The 17,680-nt window shown below is 36.7% G+C and overlaps 1 protein-coding gene across 1 annotated transcript in view; it reads right to left on the bottom strand.

Annotated features, from left to right (window-relative positions):
• Positions 1–17,434, bottom strand: part of CPS1 (carbamoyl-phosphate synthase 1) — a 142,686-nt gene extending 125,252 nt beyond the window's left edge. The window contains exon 1 of the mRNA XM_053598311.1: positions 17,115–17,434. Within this exon, the coding sequence (XP_053454286.1) occupies positions 17,115–17,240 (126 nt within the window). The 5' untranslated portion in view covers positions 17,241–17,434. The remainder of the gene's footprint in view (positions 1–17,114) is intronic.
• Positions 17,435–17,680: the final 246 nt, after the last annotated feature.

Genomic DNA, 17,680 nt, shown 5'->3' with positions numbered 1-17,680 from the left:
TATTATTTTTTTGAGATCTTTAAAGTATGACAATGGAGCTTTAATAGGAATTGCATTAAAATTATATATTGCTTTGAGTAGTATAGACATTTTAACAATGTTGATTCTTCCCAGCCATGAGCATGGTATGTTTTTCCATTTGTTAATATCTTCAGCTATTTCTTTTCTTAAAGTCTCGTAGTTCTCTTTGTAGAGATCTTTCATGTCCTTTGTTAGGTATACTCCCAAATATTTCATCTTCTTTGGCACTACTGTGAAAGGAATAGAGTCCTTGACTGGTTTTTCAGCTTGGTTATTGTTGGTATATATAAAGGCTACAGATTTATGGGTGTTGATTTTGTAGCCTGAGACATTGCTGTATTCCTTGATCACTTCTAAAAGTTTTGTAGTGGAATCCCTAGTGTTTTCCAGATATACGATCATATCATCTGCGAAGAGTGAAAGTTTGATCTCTTCTGACCCAATGTGGATACCCTTGATTGCCTTTTCTTCCCTAATTGCAATGGCTAAAACTTCCATTACAATGTTAAAGAGCAATGGAGACAATGGGCAACCTTGCCTGGTTCCTGATATAAGTGGAAATGGTTTCAATTTAACTCCATTAAATACAATATTGGTTGTGGGTTTGCTGTAGATGGCCTCTATTAGTTTAAGAATGTCCCTTCTATACCAATTTTCTTAAGTGTTCTGATCATGAAGGGATGCTGGATATTATCAAAAGCTTTTTCTGCATCAATTGAAAGAATCATATGGTCCTTATTTTTTAGTTTGTTTATGTGCTGAATTACATTTATAGATTTACATATATTGAACCAGCCTGAGACCCTGGGATAAATCCCACTTGGTCGTGATGTATAATTTTTTTGATGTGTTGTTGGATTCTGTTTGTTAGGATCTTACTGAGTATTTTAGCATCAATATTCATTAGTGATATTGGTCTATAATTTTCTTTTCTTGTTGGGTCTTTCCCTGGTTTGGGGATCAAGGTGATGTTTGCTTCATAGAATGTGTTAGGTAATAGTCCTTTTTCTATGTTTTTGAAAGAGGTTTAGTAATATAGGTACTAGTCCTTCTTTAAAGGTTTGGTAGAATTTTGATGTAAAGCCATCTTGTCCTGGGCTTTTCTTTTTAGGGAGATTTTGTACAGTTGATGGTATTTCATAACTTGATATAGGCCTGTTCAACATTTCCACTTTATTCTGGCTAAGTCTTGGTAGGTGGTGTTCTTCCAGGTAGTGGTTGATTTCTTTCAGATTTTCATATTTCTGAGAGTAGAGTTTCTTGTAGTATTCATTAAGGATTTTTTAAATTTCTGAGGGGTCTGTTGTTATTTCATCCTTACCATTTCTGATTGATGAAATTAGAGATTTTACTCTTTTTTTCCTGAGTAAAACCTTTGGTTGGCCAAAGGTTTATCTGCTTTATCAACCTTTTCAAAAAACCAACTTTCGGATTTATTGATCGGTTGTATAATTCTTTTGTTTTCAATTTCATTTAATTCTGCTTTCATTTTGGTTATTTCTTTTCTTCTGCTGGGTTTGGGTTTGGAGTGTTCTTCCTTCTCCAGTTGCTTGAGATGTCCCATTAAGTTATTAACTTCCTCTCTTTCCGTTTTCTTGAGGAAGCCTTGCAGTGCTATAAATTTCCCTCTTAGGACTGTCTTTGCAGTATCCCAGAGGTTCTGGTAATTCGTGCCTTGATTGTTGTTTTGTTCCAAAAATTTGTTTATTTTCTTCTTAATGTCATCTATAAGCCATCTATCCTTCAGCATAAGGTTGTTTAGCTTCCATGTTTTTGTATGGGTATGCAAGTTCCTGTTGTTATTTAGTTCAACTTTTATTCCATGATGGTCTGAGAAGATGCAAGGAATAATTTCTATTTTTTTAAATTTGCTGAGGTTAGATTTGTGGCATAGGATGTGGTCGATTTTGGAGTATGTTCCATGGGCTGATGAGAAGAATGTGATTTCAGTTTTGTTGGGATGAAATGTTCTGTAGATGTCTGTTAAGTCCAGATGTTGAATGGTTAAGTTTAAAGCTAAGATTTCTTTGCTTAGCTTCTTTGTTGAGGATCTATCCAGCACTGCTAACAGGGTGTTAAAATCTCCAACTACTATGGAACTGGAGGAAATCAAGTTGCTCATGTCTGTTAGAGTTTCTCTTATAAATTGAGGTGCATTCTGGTTGGGTGCATAAATATTAATAATTGAAATCTCATCATAGTGAGTATTACCTTTAACAAAGATGAAGTGTCCATCCTTATCCTTCCTTATTTTGGTTGGTTTAAAGCCTATTGCATGTGCGAATAGGATTGCAATGCCTGCTTTTTTCTGCTTTCCATTTGCCTGGAGTATAGATGACCATCCCTTCAGCTTGAGTCTATATTTGTCTTTTAATGTAAGATGAGATTCTTGTATGCAGCTGATACGTGGCTTGAGTTTTTGTATCCAGTCAGCCAACCTGTGCCTCTTTAGAGGACAATTTAAACCATTCACATTAATTGAGAATATTGATAAGCCTTTTGAGGATCCAGTGGACATTTTTAGTCCTTTTGTGACTGTGGAAGTTGGAATTAGATCAAAATTTTCTGGGTGGGTTTACTTTTGTGGTGGAGGATCACACTGGTCTTCATAGAGGATAGGTCTGAGAATATCCCGGAGAGCTGGTTTAGTTATGGCAAATTTCTTCAACATGTGAATGTCATTGAAGTATTTAATTTCTCCGTCATAAATGAAACTCAGTTTAGCTGGGTACAGGATCCTGGGTTGAAAGTTATTTTGTTTTAGGAGATTAAAAGTTGGTGACCATCCTCTTGTAGCTTGAAAGGTTTCAGCAGAGAGATCTGCAGTACGGAATCATTGTAGGTGATGGTTTTCTTTCGTCTGGCAGCTTTCAGAATTTTCTCCTTCATATTAACTTTAGTGAAATTGATTATGATGTGTCTGGGGGATATCTTATTTGGGTTGAGTCATGCTGGAGTTCTAAAACTGTCTGCTATCTGAATTTCAGGGTCTCTTGGCATGTCTGGAAAGTTCTCCTTCATAATCTCATGAAGAAGAGACTCTGTGCCTTGTGAAGCCACTTCATCACTTTCGGGGATCCCTATAAGATGAATATTGGTTTCTTAGAATTATCCCAGAGGTCTCTGAGAAAGTGATCTGTTTTTGCCCTCCTTTTTTCTTTCACGTTGAGAGTTTGGGAGCGTTCGAAAGCTTTGTCTTCAAGGTCAGAAATCCTTTCTACTGCTTGCTCCATTCTGTTACTGAGGGATTCTACTGTGTTTCTCAGATCTTTGAGGGCTGCAACTTCTTGTCTCAATGTGTCAAAATCTTTGGTCATTTGGTCTTTGAATTCGTTGAATTCTTGAGATATCTTTTGGATTACTGCTTGGAATTCTAATTCGATCTTATTCGCTATCCAGATTCTGAATTCGATTTCTGACATCTCAGCTATTTGTTTGTGCATGGGATTTTGTGCTGTGTCTGCCCCATTGATCCTTGGGAGACTTGATCTACTCTGATTATTCATATTGCCAGAGTTTTTCTGTTGATTTCACCTCATGATTGTTTTTCACCATTGCCTCTGGCCATCCTCAGAGTTGGGGAGGTGTCTCTCCAAGATTAGATCCCAGCAGGATCACTCTATTGTTGCTGGATCTTTGTAGGGAATGACCCTGTGTAGTTCCTCCAGGGCTGCATCAGCCAGGGAGTTCTGGTTGTGGAAGCAGTTCCGGAGTGTGACACACCCGGATCCAGCAACAGGGCGGGAGGTGGTGCACATGGTTCTGGCAATGCCTGGTGCCCAGTGACTTTGGCGCACAGAGCCCAAGGCTCCAGCATTCTCTGGCTAGGAGAAGGGCTCTGTGCAGAGGCAGAGGGGGGTCCGGAGGGCACGTTGCTACCAGAGTCCCTGGCCATATGAGCGGTGTGGAGGCAGGAAGGGTACAGGAGGGAGGACGCAGGGGTGCGTGGCTCCCGTAGTTCCTGGTCAGGGCATGCGGAGGCCCGGCAGTCACAGGTCACGGGTTCAGGCTTGGGGGTCACAGCGCAACTCTTATGTAGGTCCGGGCAGCACTAAGACCAGGAGTTTGAGGTTGCTATGAGCTGTGATGCCACAGCACTCTACCCAGGACAATAGCCCAAGGCTCCAGTGTGCCAAAACCTGTCTCACTCTGCCTCTGAGGATTAAGGCTGTAAGCAGCTCAGTCCCCTCCTTTAGGCTGCTCAGTCACTAGGTTACTAGCTCCCGCCCGATCTTTGCTCTGCGACCCTGAGGGTGGAGCTTGCCAGGGCAGTTCTCTCATAATGGCTCCCTGCGGCCCATAACTGAACACTATTAGCTCCATCCAGCTCAGCGGCTCAGTCTGGGGCCCTAGACAATGCCCAAAGTTCTCCGCACTCCTGCTCAAGCTCTCCCCAAAGCAGTTCAACTGAGTGCCAAGTCCAAAAACACCGAAACAGATAAACTGCAAATTTCAATTGTTCTCCTCTGTACCAGTTTATCTACCCTATTCTGAGCTGTGCCTGCCCAAAATATCACCTGTGTATTTTCCTTTTGCTTTTCTCTATCCTCTTCTCACCTGAGAATTTCAAATTGTCTGTTCTGTAGGTTAGGCACTAATTGTTTTAAATAAAGGTAAAAATTAACATAAGCAAATCCAACTCTCATTAGCCTTTTCCTGCAATTTTGTCTGGTATTTTTCTTCCTCCTTCTGTGGGACTTGTTTTCTACTTTGCTTTCTGTTGTCTAAAGATATGTTTGAAGTGACATTTACTGCTGCCTGAAATAGTCCCTGAGATTATGTTCAATAAGTCTTTTTGCTCCTTTAATTGTATTTTTGGTTATTTTGGCAGTTTTTATAGATCTTCCAATCCACTTTCCCACCACACATTGAGTAGTTACAACCCTCTGTTTATTGCCTATACTATAGTGCTCTTTATATGCCTTTTAACTACATTGGCCCCCAATGAGTTTAAAATGATGAGTGCCAATTGACCTATCTATGAATTGATGCAGGAACTCTGAACAAAAATCTATTATTTGGAATCCCTTCTTCTAGCTAGCAGTTCCCCAAGTGCTATTTCATTCCAAAGAGCCCAAAGAAATCACCTTATAACCATCATAAGATATTTTAGCAGCCTCAGTCCTGGTGGACAGAGTTGCATAGTGTAGGAATTAGATTACAACATTACATTATGACTTAAGCACCTCCTGCACTTTGGTACTTTGAAAGCTGAAAGCACCAAGAAAACCTTAACAAAGACAAGTTTGAATACTTGGAGAATATCAGGAAAAGTAACAAAAAGAATATACAAACATGAGTTCTATAAAATAAAAGACTTTATCATGACATAATCCCTATGTGTTTAATAAAAATCTACATACCTATACGACCATTTAGACATTCAAGTCACTAACATCATTGAGCTCCTACTATGTGTCAAGCAAACATCTTACTAGGCTCTGGTGATACTTGGAGGAATGTCCTCAAGTCTCCTCATTTAGTAAAAGGGCTATAAATGTGAGATACACAAACATCAAGAAACATAAAATCCCCACTGATAGAAACAAACAAAGCCTTCCCAGCAGCACCCTGTTGCTGAGCAAGTTGACTCTCGCACAGGTGAATCAGAGGGTGCTGTCAACTGTATTCCTTAGAAGTGGGATAATGGATCATAACTCAGTCTGTCTCAGAACTTTCACTGTGACACACACACATATCCATGGATGGTAAAATAGAGAAAATTTCAGGATGATCGCTGAAGCATCACTGAAACACCTGAAATTTCAAAGGTAAATAAAATATCATTCTTTCTTTTGGTTGATTTATTTTGTAAAAATGAATTTTCCCTTTTTCCATCCATGCTTCAAGCAATAAATAAATAATCAATAAAGAAACTTGTCAAATTTTATATTTAAAGTCCAAAATTTTAAGATTTCTTCATCTTTTTCAAATGTCATTTTCTTGGCAAGGCCGACTTTGACCCCCTATATAAAATGACAGTATTCCCCTCAATCCCCATCTCCTTGGTCTGCTCTTTCTTCATAGATGTCATTGCCTTCTAACATACCACCCGCTGTCTTATTTATTATCTGTTGTATCCCTGCAGAAGTAATTTTATGGGGACAGAGTACTGGATCTGTTTCATTCACTGATGTACCTGGCAAGGTACATCAGTACCCAGCACAAAGTAAACAATGGTTAAACTTCATTCATTAGTGAAATTAGTCAGATAATCTACTAACTGTTTAGCAATTACTGTTAAATGAATAAATAATGAATCTGGTAAAAGAGGAAAAGTTATAACAGGGGAAAATATAAGCGTATTCCCCATCCTCCCCATTATTTCAATACTGAAAGTATTAAACATTCATTTTTTTCATATTATACTTAATATAATTTTAACTTTTATGCATGTTACAAATTCTTGATTCATTTGTCTTATTTTTATTTAATTATCTTTTTAAATGTAGATATCTACTTCATTATTTTTCCAGTACTGGTTAATCTCAAACATTAAATTCCTGGGAATTTCAATCTCTCTCCCTTTAGCATTTTTTCCTAACACCTGTTGGAAGCAACAACTTTCAGGTCATATCTGATCCTACAGCTGGACAATAAAGTAATTTAAATAATATTCCAATTAAAATAGTTCCACCTTATCGCATAGTATCTAATAATTAATAATAATGACAAAAAGTAATAAATAGGAGAATCAACTCCTCATTACATAAAATGTTCTACCACCCAAGAGAAAAATCCCCATCGTCACTTACTCTGGCCTCCTAATTGTTCCATCTGCTTCCAATCTCTCCCTTCTCAACCCATCCGATGCAGTGCAGGCAAAGCTCTATTTCTCAAACATTATTGAATGACACTGATCCCCAAATCCCTGAATTACCATTCAAGATCTGACTCATCTCTGTATGTAATCCATGAAACTCCCACTTCTCTGTGTCAGGGCCTGTGACTGTCTTCCTTGCTGCCTGTTTACATGTGGCTCGTTCTTCCTGATGCCCATGAAATGTCCTCAAAGTTCCCTCGAGTCAGAATTAATCGCTGATCTTCCTGTGCTCCCACTGCATTCCATCCATTTTGTGTCATCTTGTGTTTTCATTGCTTAAGGTATTCACCTACCTTATTGGATTGTGACTTATGGAACAGAAAGCCCACTATTTAATTCAACCTTGTATCCCCCATAGAAATAGCCTACTGTTGTTCACAGAGCTATGTGGTCACTATGTACTTGCTGAATGCACAGAAACTCTTTTTACTTCTCACCTAAAATACTTGCCAAATTTTACTGTATGTCAGCAATAAATTTGTTTCAGTTCACTGATGTGATCTCAATACTTACAATATTACATTTCTATACCAAATGCCTAAATATTTTATAGCTAGTCATTAGTCTGTTTTCTCTTTCCAAGATAACTTGAGGTGATACAGTTTTATTGTTATTGTTGTCAAGGTGTTAAAGTTTATGTATAATGTTGGTATATACTTGGCTTTCGATAAATATTGTTATAACTAATTTTGAAAATTGTAGCTAAACATAATGTATATTTCGATTTTTCTCCGGAGTGAGCCCATATGTTAAAGTACCTCCTTTAAAAATAACTGGAATAATACTTAAAAAAAAAAAAAGACCCCATTAACATTTCTTAGGCATGTCTTATAGATGTCGAATGACCTGTTCCTGTCCTAATTCTCCCTTTTGGCATTACTTTAATGAAAACCTACTAGAATAGAAGCAGGTTACACATACATTTAACTATGTTTATTGAAGTCTATATGTTGTTGAGAATTGAGTGTTTGGATTTGAATGATAAATTTCCACTGTTCTGGGAAAAGTATCTTACCTCAAATAGAATTATGAAGCTATGTTGAAAAAAGAAATTTGGGAACATATTGTGTCAGTGAGAACACTGCCCTGATCTCCCCTGTAAGACATTCTTAGTAACAGACAGCACATGTGTGCTGGGCACGGTATCTAAAGCCATTAAGGGATTTTCTTACCTAATCCTCACAAAAAAACAATGAAGTAGGAATATTAAGATCTCCACATTACACTTGAGCTAACTGAGCCTTGAAAGAGTAAAGCTGAAGCCACTAGCGATCGAAGGTGCAGCAGTTTCTGAACCCAGTCAGTCTTGACTTATTACTTCTTTTTCTTTTTCTAAGCTTAGTTCTATTTCTGCTTTCCAATTTTTTTTAAGTGGTAATAAAAAGCAATTCAATCATGACTTCTACTTAAATTTATTTATAACAACTTTATTATTTTTTTTAATAACAACTTTAATTCAAAATTGCTGTGGATAAGCCACAATAGGGCCCAGGTCAATCAAGAATTATCTATCGACTTGGCACCCGTCACTCAATGGTTAGGGTGCTGGCTACATGCAACGAGCCTGGCAGGTTCAAATCTGGCCTGGGCCTGCTAAACAACAATGACGACTACAACAAAAAAATAGCCAGGCGTTGTGGTGGGCACCTACAGTCCCAGCTACTTGAGAGGCTGAGGCAAGAGAATCGCTTAAGCACAAAAGTTTGATGTTGCTGTGAGCTGTGAAACCACAGCAGTCTACCGAGAGCGACATAGTGAGACTCTGTCTCATAAAAAAAAAAAAAAAAAAAGAATTACCTATCGACCATTTACTTCTCTGCCCGTTCCAACTTCCTGAAGCTTCACTGAAGTTGCTCCCTAGTAAACATCAGGCTCCTGGAGCACCATCTGGTTCTTCGATTTGAAAGAACCTAACTCATAATACGCAACCAAATCATATTGGTCCTTTGGCCAAAGCCAATGTTACTTGTAAAGGTTGCCCAGTGTTCAAGAGTGGAGCCCACATGTGGACATTTGCTTTAGCTAGGCCACTAAGCACAAGTTCAGCATACAACTATCTCCAATAAAATTTGTACAGACCCACACAGAAAGAGAGAGAGATTCTTAATACTTTCTAAAAATCTCATGATTGACCTTGAACCAATGTTTAAATTATATCTGTAATTAATAATATTATGTTCACCTCTTCAGAATGTTATTATCTTTCTTTTATCCCATTGAAGTAATTACATTCGCAAACATATAGAACACCTCCTCCACCCCCCCAAAAAAAATTAGTCAAATGTTTGTAAAATTCTAACCAAGATGGACATCAAGAGAAACACAGTGAAACTCATTTCCATTCAGAGTTTGACATTTTTTCAAACTGGAGAGTAGAGAAAGATATAGTGAATGTGGGAGCAAGCCACGTCACAAAATAAGTAGTCAGAAATGTGTTCCCTTGTTACTTTATTTGAAAGATTGAAATTAACAGTCTTCATAACCTAGTTATTTTTATCTGCAATTTTATGGTAGGAAAATGTGTAATATTGTAGATTCTTTCTATTACAATATATAAATGCACTAAAACTGGATTTTTCTATGATGTATTATTACACCATTTTAATATCTTGCTTTTTTTAATACTTCTTTCTCTAAATTAAACAGAATTGTAAAAATATCTATGTGATCCCCGTCTTAATTACTTTTGAAATGGGCATTGTTAACTGACTTTTTATTAGTATTTGTAAAACCTGGGGATTTTTCATGAATTGTAAGTAATTTTTTATGAAAATGCATTTCTGTAAGAAGGCTTTGCGTATAAATAGAAAGTCTAACAAATTCTCCATAGTTAACATGTTGTCTGCTGTAGACACTGGTATGATTTCACCATGTGATAAAATATTTTATTTTTCTAATGACAACACAAAATGGGATACTGCAAGAAGTTCTGCCATTTTTCCAAACATCTCATCTATTTAGGGCTAAGGCTTTTAATTTCTCCTGAAAATTAAAATTCATTGTACGCCTACCTTCGTGGGTCTATTGTCATTTCCTAATAAGGTGATTGATTAGCTTTATGGAGCCACAAATACATGACTGGAATTTTGCATTTTAATACTTTCAGTCTGAGATCAAGTTTGGGAAGGTAGATATTTCAAAGCATTTCCAAGAATAAGAACAGTGCAACTATAAGTGGGAATCCTATAGACTACATTCTCCTTCTAAAAGCTTTGAAAACATGTCCCGGGTGCCCTGCAATGGTGGTTTCGAGGACTTAGTCTTGGGATTAACAGTCAAAATTCAAACATATTTTATCATTTAATTAATAAAAGTTTTTGAAACAACCTAACATTTATTATTAATAGAAGGTTCCTTCCCACTCAATATTACATTAATAAAAATCATCTATTCACCGTTCATGTATTATCCTACAATCCGGCATCATTCTGAACTAATTTTGAGGATATTGATTCTTTACTTTGAACAAGTTTTCTTTGAGTCCTTTATTTCAGGACTGAAAACAAGTCAAAATGAGACTATTTTTTCAGTCTTAAACAACATTAAACCTTTGCATACATGCAGCTTAAAGGACTACATGAGAAATAAATTGAAATCTGAAAAACAGGATGTTTTATTACAAACACATGACTATTTTTGGTTGAAGTGGGAGAAATCTGTCAACTATAAATAGCATTGCTCTAAAATGTTCTATTTGTAAAATTCTTGACAGCCACATAAAGCAGACATTCCTACTGATCCTTGATTTAAACTACCTGTCCTCAAAATGCAACAAAAAAAGGAAAGGAAAGGAAAACTCAAATTTGTTTTATATTGAGATAAAGTTCAGTATATAAAGGACTCTTGAGTTAATAAAATAACAGTTGAAGAAATTATTTTCAACTTTCTGAAGCCAAGGTAAATAGCACTGTGGCTTCAGATATATAAACACAATAACACAACATCAAATTAAAAAGATACAACTGGTATTTGAGACCTAATTAAATTTCTAACCAGATTTGCCAGTGTATATTTTATTTTGTGTACAAAAACAGACTTGTGTCCTTGTGTTAACTGCAGCACCAAGACATCTATGAAATGGGGAGAATGGGAGTGTTTCTTCTCCTAGGTAAGAGACTTCACAAGTAAAATGTCTTGAATGTAAAGCCCCAAGCTAGTTCAGCACTAAATTCCATACAGGTTTTGAAGAAATAAAACCATTAGAGACACAGTAATCCCCTCAAGCTAGTAATGGAAATAAAATGATTTACTCTGGGAATCTGAGTACACTACTGTTGAATCATTTATCTATGTAAATTATTTGCATATTAGAAAAAATAGAGGCCCCACATGTCTATTTCCATTTTCGCCACAGCCTAAAGCTGTATAATATATTTGATTTCTGGCACACCTGATGTTGCCTATTAGTTCACCTCAGTACTCATCTCCTCTTAAGAAATAAATTAGAACTAAGCTTTGAAAAGTAGGAAGATGAAAGGCAGAATTTATTTAGATAATTATATTGTGTAGATAATGTGATAAAAATTTAAAATCATGAAGTGTCCTTCATTAGTCAATGAAATGTTACTATTCATTCTTCGAATTATACTATGAACATATGTATATTTGAAATTCAGAATTATAGCACAATTTGTTTTTAAAATATTTAATGCACTTTCTCTACACTTACAAGGCCTAACACTTCAAGATTTTTAAGTGCCATAATCAATTACGCCTTCCAACATTCTAAGTTAATAGCCTTTCAACATCCTAAGTTAATATTAAGTCATCAGCCTTTGGTTAAACATAAGCCAACATTGAGTGGAAAAGAATCACAAGGTTAATTTACTTAAATATTTCTATGTTTTGGACCTTTATAAAGAAAAGATTCAGATTCATGAGTAACTTTTATTCTAGTTATGTTTCTCATTATAAATAAAATATAGCATATAAATAAATTCCTTTAGAAAAGATGTCCATAATGTATAGATTTACTAATAAGTACTGACCGACCGCCTGCTCTGAATCTGGGAAGTATGTACAATATTATAAGCTAATTTTTACTTTCTAGTAATAAATTAATATGGTCTTATATTTAATTCTACATCATAGAAGAAACTTATCAGTAAAATTCTATAATAATGTAGAAATCCTAATGATTTCTTTGTAAGAATTTCACATTATTCAATTAACTTCCCAATGAAATTTAAAATATCAATGTACAGCATTTAATAAGTTAAAGAAAAAAAGGAAAAGAAAATACAATAGCCTTGAAAATATTTTTAAGAGTTGAACTCATTTAGACCATGTGAAGGAGGGTAGGTATAAGCTGGGGTTCACAGGGTGGAGGAGCCTAACATGCAGTGTGACTCTGGACCCTGCAGCTTCCTTCAGTCCTCAGTCATTGTGAAGACCCTAAGAAATATCAAGGGCCATCATGAAATCACAGTGAGCTCTTCTTGAGTCTGTGACGCCAGCTCTGCCATGACCATTGCATAAGAGATGTTGAAAACTCTCTACAGCATCCATCAACTCGAACAATTTGGAAATACGAAGAATATGTCTAATGTAAACATAAGTACAGAGGAACAGTCTCAACGTCCACAGCAGGAAGATCTAATTTTACCTCTAATCCATCAGAAAGTCTGGCTAAGCCTGAGCAGATTGGGACCTGAGGAAGATGGAGAGGGAGAGGGTTCCATAGACCAAGGCTAGTGCTAGCCCCTTTGGCAATTTCCTTAACCAAATTTCTTAGCTTCTAACTTAGGGTTGCAACAAGGATCAGGCAAGTGAGGGTCTTGGGGTCCAACACTAAAGAAGACACACTGTGCCCCCAGCAGTGAGAACCTCCTTAAATTTTGCACCCCAGGTATCTTGCTCATTTTATACTAGTCTAGGCCATTTGACCTGTAGCCTTTTCAAATGTTTTATGTCAAGAAGCTCAAGTTACTGTCGATGACAAACAAATAGTTTTATGTTTCAGAAAATGGAAGACATGAAAATTGGAGACCGTATACAAAAATGTTCAAAAGAGAGGCCACCTCCCAGTTACATACATGCCGTGCCCAAAAAATATGTAAAGTTGTCCATCATCCAAACTAATTCTGCAGCTGGGCGCAGTGGCTCACACCTGTGATCCCAGCACTCTGGGAGGCAGAGGCGGGTGGATCACTTGAGCTCACGAGTTCAAGCCCTGTCTGAGCAAAAGAGAGACCCCATCTCTACTAAAAATAGAAAAACTGAGGCAAGAAGATTGGTTGAGCCCTAGTTGGTGGTTGCTGTGAGCTATGAGACCACAGCCCTCTATTCAGGGTGACAGCTTGAGATTCTGTCTCAAAGGAAAAAAAGAAACTAATTCTGCAATTGTTAATTTGGTACTGGAACACACGATTGATCATTTCAAAAATTTGAATTACCATGGATAAAATCCAGCCCCAAAATTAATCCAAATGTACCAAAAGTTTAGCAAAATAGTTATTTTTATGTGTATGTGATAATTCTATTTCTATTCCTATCTCTAATATGTCTAATATGGACAAGGAGGCTCCAATATAATAATGAATTCTATTTTCTCTGAATGTCTTCAGAGATACTACAATATAACTGAATGATTCTAATTGTAGGATTTTCTGTGGTTGCCAATTTCTAATCAAATGACAATAGCGCCTCAAGATTGTGCTAAATAGATACTTCTGTGTTGAAATCAGAATATAAAATCTTACAAAATGAAAGCATTTCAAAAGAAATAATGATTCCTGGAGCTCATTCATACTTGAAGTACCAGAGGGAACACTTGGACTGTTAGGTTTTTGGCTTGATTATAACACAGGCCATCATTTTTAAAAATGAGTGGATTAATGTTAGAAGCAGTACTTGTTGAACACTTTTCGATTCACAGGGTTCTTAACCTTTTTGATTTAATACTTTGATTTCCAAATTTATTTTCAAGTAAAAATAAAATTATTTAGTCTTGCTGACTTTCCAAGACTTAGGAACTCAAAATTTTTAAATTGGCTAAGTTTCTCAAAGTCTGACACCTTCTACTTACTATCCACTTATTTCTATTTATTAGTCTTCCTATATATTCTCATAGTACAACTTCCATATTTACTTATTAAATAATGAATGAATGAAATAGGATATTATGGTGCATACCCTGTCTTTTGGAATTGAATTTGCCATACCTAAAAGATTATTTGTCTCATGGTACTTGAGTTTGATCCAAGATAAAAAATATCTTCTTAGAGACAGGTTTGATAGAAAGGCAAATGTGAAAGAATCATCATTGTGAGTATTTGAGAATTCTGATCAAGTATCTCATCGTTATAATAATTTGTAATCCACAGAAAACATGAGGACTCTCCAATCTACTCCTCTACTAAGTCCTTCTCCTAAAATGCGTACAACAGGAATGTTCTTACGTATCCAGTTTTTAAAGTGTTTATATGATCTTAAGCACTTATCACATATAATGATCATATAAGCCTTTAAGTAAATGAGTAACCATTTCTACTACAGATGACAAAATTTAGGTACAGAGAACATGTGACTTGACCAAGGTCAGAGCATTTAGAAATTCTTCACAGGGGTTAGAATCCAGATATTTTTCTTCCTCATCCAGAGTATTTTGCATTATACTGTTTCCACTGGCCTCATATAACTATGAGCACTGAACATTCTCAATACTAATAGGAAAAAGTGATGGTCTCTAAAACGTTCATATTTTATGGTTGTTCATCATTCATACCCTTGATATCAACTTCCTTTCAAATATAGAGTGCCTTGAAATTCTTTCCTTTTTCCTATAAGAGAAAGGTAACTGTGTATTGGCAAGGCACACTCTGTAAATATTAACCACAAACAAATACGCAAGAAAGGGACACTAAAAACACACACGTGCGTCAGGCTGTCATCAAACCCACCCTCTGTGTATTTTGCCAAGGGGAGAGGAAAAGTGACCTCCAAAGACATCAGAAAAACAACCTGATTGACAGGGCAGTGTAAATAAATGTATTTCTCAAAGAGTTGAGTTTTAAAAGTAAAGGCAGGAAGAAGTAGGTAGAGAACTACTTCAAAATAGTGAATAATAGCACAGGTCCCCTTGGAATGCTCCATGACATTTTAACTCACTATTGAGAAGTTCAAGAACTTCTATTTTTTGTGGCTGACATTCCTCTAAAACTCTGGCTAGTAAAGATCGAGTGTGAGTAATGGCTTTTATACCATAAAATGATGGCTTATTCCTCCTACAAATTTGTCATTCTTCGCTGTGCACTCTGACAGACCCTTAAAACAGATCTGTCACTATAAGCTAGAAGAACTGCTTTCACAGTGGTCTGTCCACATAGTTAGACTATTCTGCTGCGGTTGGAGTTACGCCTCTGTTGCGTGCACCGCTTATTCTGGTCTTGGAGAACTGGCTTCTAATCTCAGTCACGTCTATGCCATTTGAAGTCATTGCTCAAATCCTCTGTTTCTGATATCTGATGAAGACACACTTATCCTTACCCACCTACTTTGGTGAGAAGAAAAAGCTATTCTGAGTGTCTCAACTTTGAAGCATTAGAAGGCATAAACAACCATAGGTGTTAGTACTTTCCATTTCTGTTTTATTCTGAGGTGATATGTGAGTGCTCTTGAGGTACTACTAATGCTAAACTAAAACCAAATATTTACCCTCATAGTTTATATCTAGTCACTATAGAGAGGCTGCTAAAAACTGTATATACATTTTAAGAAAGAAAAAACGATGTTAAAATTGTAATACATTTGCCTTCTGAAATCATAAGAGATATAAGATGCAATACACAAAATCACAAACGTTATCAGTATATAGTGAGTATTGCAATTATAGTACTCTTTTTTCCTTTCTTAAAATGTGTTTTTGGCACTCTCTGTATCTTTGGTGATGGTTTAGAATATTCTCCTTTCTGGCTCTTTTGCCATAATTAAACTGAATCCAAGAAACTGTTTTTTTTTTTTTTCCTGCTTATTTTTTAATTGGAAAAGCTTTCTTATACTCATGATAGGATGTTCTCCATATAAAAGGCTAAAGTTATTAACACGTCACTGATGGCACTATAAGCTCCTGGGATCGTATGGTACCAGCTTCTCCCTCTTTCTCTCTCTTCCTCCCTCCTTCTCTCCACCTCCCAACACTCTTCCCCCTTGTCTCTCTCTGTCTCTCTCTCTCTTCCTTTCCTTTTACTGCTATTCCTTCCCCATTCCTACTCCTGGAGCCCCACAAGACTGTCGGTGTTTCTTGCTTAGCCCAGCAGGAAGCAGGACTAAACCCCCCCTGAATTCAGCCGTGAGCCACCTAAGCAGGAGAAGTTGTGGTAGCACCTAAGAGATTTTTGTAACGCAGTCAGTGTTCAAAATATAAGCAAAACACAACTCCTAGAGGATATTTTTACATCAACAGGGATGTGGGGCTTTTTTCTACTTCACATTTTGCAGCTCATACTCTCCGGAAGCAGTACACACAAAGCTCCTGTGCTCACTGAAACTTTATATTCACTAAAGATGATTTTTCACTGGCAAAAGTTCCCAAGGAGTACTCTCAGATTTCCCTGGTAATAAATGTCTTCATAAAGTCATAGGAAGAGACAGAGGTTCCCACAGGAATTTCTTCATTCAGTGATAGGGGCAGACCAAAGCCAAGGGACACTCCTTCCCTGGACTTGCTCTCTTGGTTATAGATACACTGGGAGGAACAGAATAATCAGCTGCTATAGTCTTCAGTGTTTTAATTTTCAAAAGGAAAACAATACATTCAGCCATCTAAATGAATAGCTGAGAGGAAAAGCTGAAATGTCTGCATGATGACCTGCAAATATCAAAACTATAGGGAGATTTTCCAAACTTTTTAAAATAATATTTTTAAAAAAGAAAACTTTCTGGCAAGCCCTATTTACAGACTAGGGGCTTAATGCAGTCCTTATTGTGACTCTATGTTTTGATCCCAAACTATCAGCAGTAGTGTCTAAGCACAGAAAGAATTATTATAACTTTAAAAACATTTCTTTTCTAGGCAGTACACTTACATTTCACATGTTCATAGGAGTTGTGACCATTTTTTACATGGAGTAAAAATGACTGTAATTTTACTCAGAGAAGATAAAAATGAGCACTTGCTAAATCAGTCGGTTCTATAGTAAAGCAAATATTAATAAATGAGCACTTTAGGAGTACGTTGAAAACTGTATTTGCTTTGTAAGGAACAAAGTTTAGTCCACAGCTAAACCACATTCTATACAATTTTATCAGAAACGATGACTGTGAGTATTACCTGGACAGACAGCAGTCGGACGCCAGGCCTTGAGAATGTCCATGGTCGGCATGCAGCCACATTGGTGAAGCTAAAACCAGCCTTCAGTGTCTTCACCACTCTGCAAGCTGTCAAAATCCTCGTCATTTTGAAGATGATTTTCCACTAAGATTAAATATAATGATATATATTTTATGGGAGTTTTGTTGTAAGGTTTTTCTAATTACTGTGAAAGAAAGCTGGGGAGGTGCCGTCCTTGTCTCAGGCTGACAGCACTGTGGCCTGTGGATTTCCATTCATTCTGCCATTAAATGTCTTCAGCCACAGCTCCTCCTTCCCAGAACCCCTCCTCCAGAGGTGATGTCCAGGGATGTCCCATGGACTTGTAATACAAATTGCAACACATCAAATACTACCTTCTCCTACTGAAATAATGCTGGTGTTGTAGAAAAACCTACCATCTTCTAAAGAAATTGCTTATGCAGCTGAATAGAATGACCTACACATAGTGGGCAGCCTCAGGGAGACCCCTCACCCTGAAGAGTAGCAGGTTATTAATAATGCCAAGGATCAAAGGCTTTTACTTA

This window comes from Nycticebus coucang, chromosome 7 (genome assembly GCF_027406575.1).
Source record: "Nycticebus coucang isolate mNycCou1 chromosome 7, mNycCou1.pri, whole genome shotgun sequence".
In the NCBI taxonomy this organism is placed as follows: domain Eukaryota; kingdom Metazoa; phylum Chordata; class Mammalia; order Primates; family Lorisidae; genus Nycticebus; species Nycticebus coucang.
The sequence above is the reverse complement of the archived record's forward strand: the minus strand, read 5'-3'. Positions and strand labels throughout refer to the sequence as shown.